General features: G+C 37.6%; 1 protein-coding gene across 1 annotated transcript; it reads right to left on the reverse strand.

Annotated features, from left to right (window-relative positions):
- LOC133794404 (IAA-amino acid hydrolase ILR1-like 4) lies at nucleotides 1-2,553 on the reverse strand. Its single transcript, XM_062231633.1, has 5 exons — nucleotides 2,096-2,553; nucleotides 1,705-1,830; nucleotides 1,194-1,508; nucleotides 642-770; nucleotides 1-460 (listed from the first exon to the last, which is right to left on the reverse strand). Exons 1-5 carry the CDS (start codon nucleotides 2,453-2,455, stop codon nucleotides 53-55), a joined length of 1,338 nt encoding a protein of 445 aa, XP_062087617.1. The 5' UTR covers nucleotides 2,456-2,553; the 3' UTR covers nucleotides 1-52.
- Between the last annotated feature and the right edge of the window lie 321 nt (nucleotides 2,554-2,874).

The raw sequence follows: 2,874 nt of genomic DNA on the forward strand, positions 1-2,874 counted from the left end.
TTAGCAATTGAACCAATATACTAATTTATTCTGAAAATTGTCATGAAACCAATTACAATTCATCATGCAATTCTCCTCCTAGTAAAGTGGTTTTAGGTTGGAATTCAGATAGATAGGTAGCCGCTAATGAAGCGTGAAGTGCAGCACCATAACTAAGTGCTGCTTCGTTGATCTGAAAGTAAGGTGAATGAGCTGATTCAGGCTTTCCAACAGTCTTATTTTCCATCCCTAGAAAGAAGAAGTATCCAGGTATGACCTCTTGGTAGAAAGAAAAATCTTCCGATCCCATTAATGGTTGCATTTCTTTAACCTTATGGCTTCCAAGTATTTCACCAGCTACCCTTTTGAAGTAATCATGCAAACTTTCATGGTTTATCGTCGGAGGGAAGAAGGGTTTCTCATTTTCGAAGAAGTTTACACTGGCCTTGCATCTCTGCACAGTGGCCTGCCCTGTTATAACCTATTGAAGAAACAAAGTTGAGCTTTTACACATGGTGGCGAAGAAGAAAACCAAAAGGAAAAAACAGCTCAGATGCTGAGAATCTAGACTAGAAAGTATTTAGACAATATTCAAATTGAGTCTACATCAAAAGCATACTAGTTGTAGAAGACAAGAGGGAGTAAATTAATCATTGATGTACCTCCTCAATACGCTGTTTGAGTTGATTGAAGCTTTTCTTTGTAAAGGCACGGAAAGTGCCACCAATTGTAACGGAATCAGGAATGACATTAAAAGCACCACCTCCTTGAAATTTTGCAACTGTTACTACCTACAAATCAATGTTTCTTTTTTGTTTAGTAGCCTCAACCGCAAATACAAAATTCATAATGTGAACTATCAAAAATTTTAGCCTAGTTTTTGCAAAGTTTGTTAGAAGGGAAGCAGGAAATATTCAGGTATTAATATATATATATATATATATATATCTCATGCTCTTCATCGATTGTATACGCAAGGCAAGTTCTTGGTACAAGTAAATTTTGAAAAGCGGCCTCAGAGATAAATGTAAGGGTCAAATTGATCAACAAGAAAAATAGCTGAATAGAGTAACCAAACGAGTAATTCCCACAAAGATAGTTGGAGATAGTTTCAAACTATACAAGTATAAAGTTTTTAAATACTTCCATCACCAAAAACGAAAGAAGCTAATAGAAGCAATTTTGGTCATGGAGCACTGACAAAGGAAAGGTACCTGCGAGTCAAGTGGATCAGCTTCGCGCGAAACAAGATGTTGTAAGCTAACAATCACATTTGAAGCAGCCAGTATTGGATCGATGGAGTGCTGAGGAAGGGCTGCATGACCCCCTTTTCCAGTTATTACAGCCTCAAAAAATCCACTCCCAGCCAACAGAGGACCACTTCTGGAGGCTACTTCACCTATAGGTAATTTGGAATCCACATGTAACCCAAATATAGCATTGACATTTTCTAAAGCTCCAAGTTCAACCATTTTATGAGCCCCACCACCTCCTTCCTCAGCTGGTTGGAATACAAGAACAACTGTTCCCTATAAATACAATAAATTTGCAAGATACAGTATTAGGCTTTGGAATAAATAGAGGAAGGCCAGCACTAGCTCTTTCTCTTTTGTCTAAGTTTCGGTCAGGAATTTAATCAAACAAGAAGAGAACAAATATATATATAAATATATATCTGTGTATATATCTAGAGCACACCAAAAAAAAAAGTATCAAGAAACGAACTTGTAACTCTTTCTCAAGCTCTTTGAGGATCTTGGCCGCTCCAAGAAGCATTGCCACATGGGCATCATGTCCACAAGCATGCATCTTCCCTTGGACTTTGCTCTTGTGCTCCCACTCCACCATTTCCTGCACAATTGAGATCCGTTGACTCAAATTCACAGAGAACTCATATTTTCACATAAAGTGTGTAGAGGAAAAGACACTTTTTTTTTTAAAAAACAAAACACAATTCCCAATTTCCCAGCCGGCAAAATCTCACTCTGGACATTCAAAACCAGTTTAAAAAGTAAAAAAAAAAAAATCAACCCACTTTCCTGATAACTAATTTTGATACATGGTCTTAACTTAAAGTTACCAAAACAAAAAGCACCATCCCACAATTGGCACGTACCTGCATAGGTAGAGCGTCCATATCTGCTCTAATCGCAACAAAAGGTGGTTTTCCGGTCCCAACAAAGCCGATAACACCTGTAACCGCTACTGGGTGCTTATATGTAATGCCCAGATTATCTAATTCTGCTCTTATCAGCTTACTGGTCTCGAATTCCTCGTAGCCCAGTTCCGGGTTTTCATGTATTTTCCTCCTGATTCCGACCATCCAATTAAACAGGTCATCTTTCTTCGCCAAATTGAGAAATTTAGAGGAAATTTGTGGCTGCCCATCTGAGCTAGAAGAGGAAGCTACAGCTATGGGTGCAGGTCCCAGAGCAGAAATGACTAAAATCAAAGAGACCCAGTTGAACAACTCCATCGGGCTTGAAACTGATCGGTGTAAAAGTACTGGCAGCTAGCAAATGGGCACACTGATAAAATGGGATATAGACGAAGAAACTAATAAATATATACTAAAATAAAATTGCTTTAGCTTTAGCTTTATAATTATTGTTGGTAAAAAAAACAAAAATAACGAAACAAACTTCAGTGGACCATTTTCTTTTTATCTTTATATACATAGTATATACTTTTGATTAATTTTGTTTTTTGTTGAGGTTAGGAACCAATATGGAAAATGTGTAATTTGAAATTGGGAATCAAAAAAAAAAAAATTGGTATTTCAAAGATTGCTGACTTGAGCCATTACCTAATACCGATGTGGATGGGCTTAAGGTAAGTCCGGCCACGGGCCACTCTACTCTACTATGGTCCGCTACAGCTACACCTAATTAAACA

The sequence above is a fragment of the Humulus lupulus genome, chromosome 8, assembly GCF_963169125.1.
Source record: "Humulus lupulus chromosome 8, drHumLupu1.1, whole genome shotgun sequence".
NCBI classification, from domain to species: domain Eukaryota; kingdom Viridiplantae; phylum Streptophyta; class Magnoliopsida; order Rosales; family Cannabaceae; genus Humulus; species Humulus lupulus.

Bases quoted from the DNA above. Each gene is read 5' to 3' on its own strand.
- LOC133794404 (XM_062231633.1), bottom strand. From the start codon at position 2,455: ATGGAGTTGTTCAACTGGGTCTCTTTGATTTTAGTCATTTCTGCTCTG. The intron at 1,509-1,704 runs GTTCGTTTCTTG...TTGTATTTATAG, and splicing joins AGCTTGAGAAAGAGTTACAA to GGAACAGTTGTTCTTGTATT. The intron at 771-1,193 runs GTACCTTTCCTT...ATTGATTTGTAG, and splicing joins CTGATCCACTTGACTCGCAG to GTAGTAACAGTTGCAAAATT.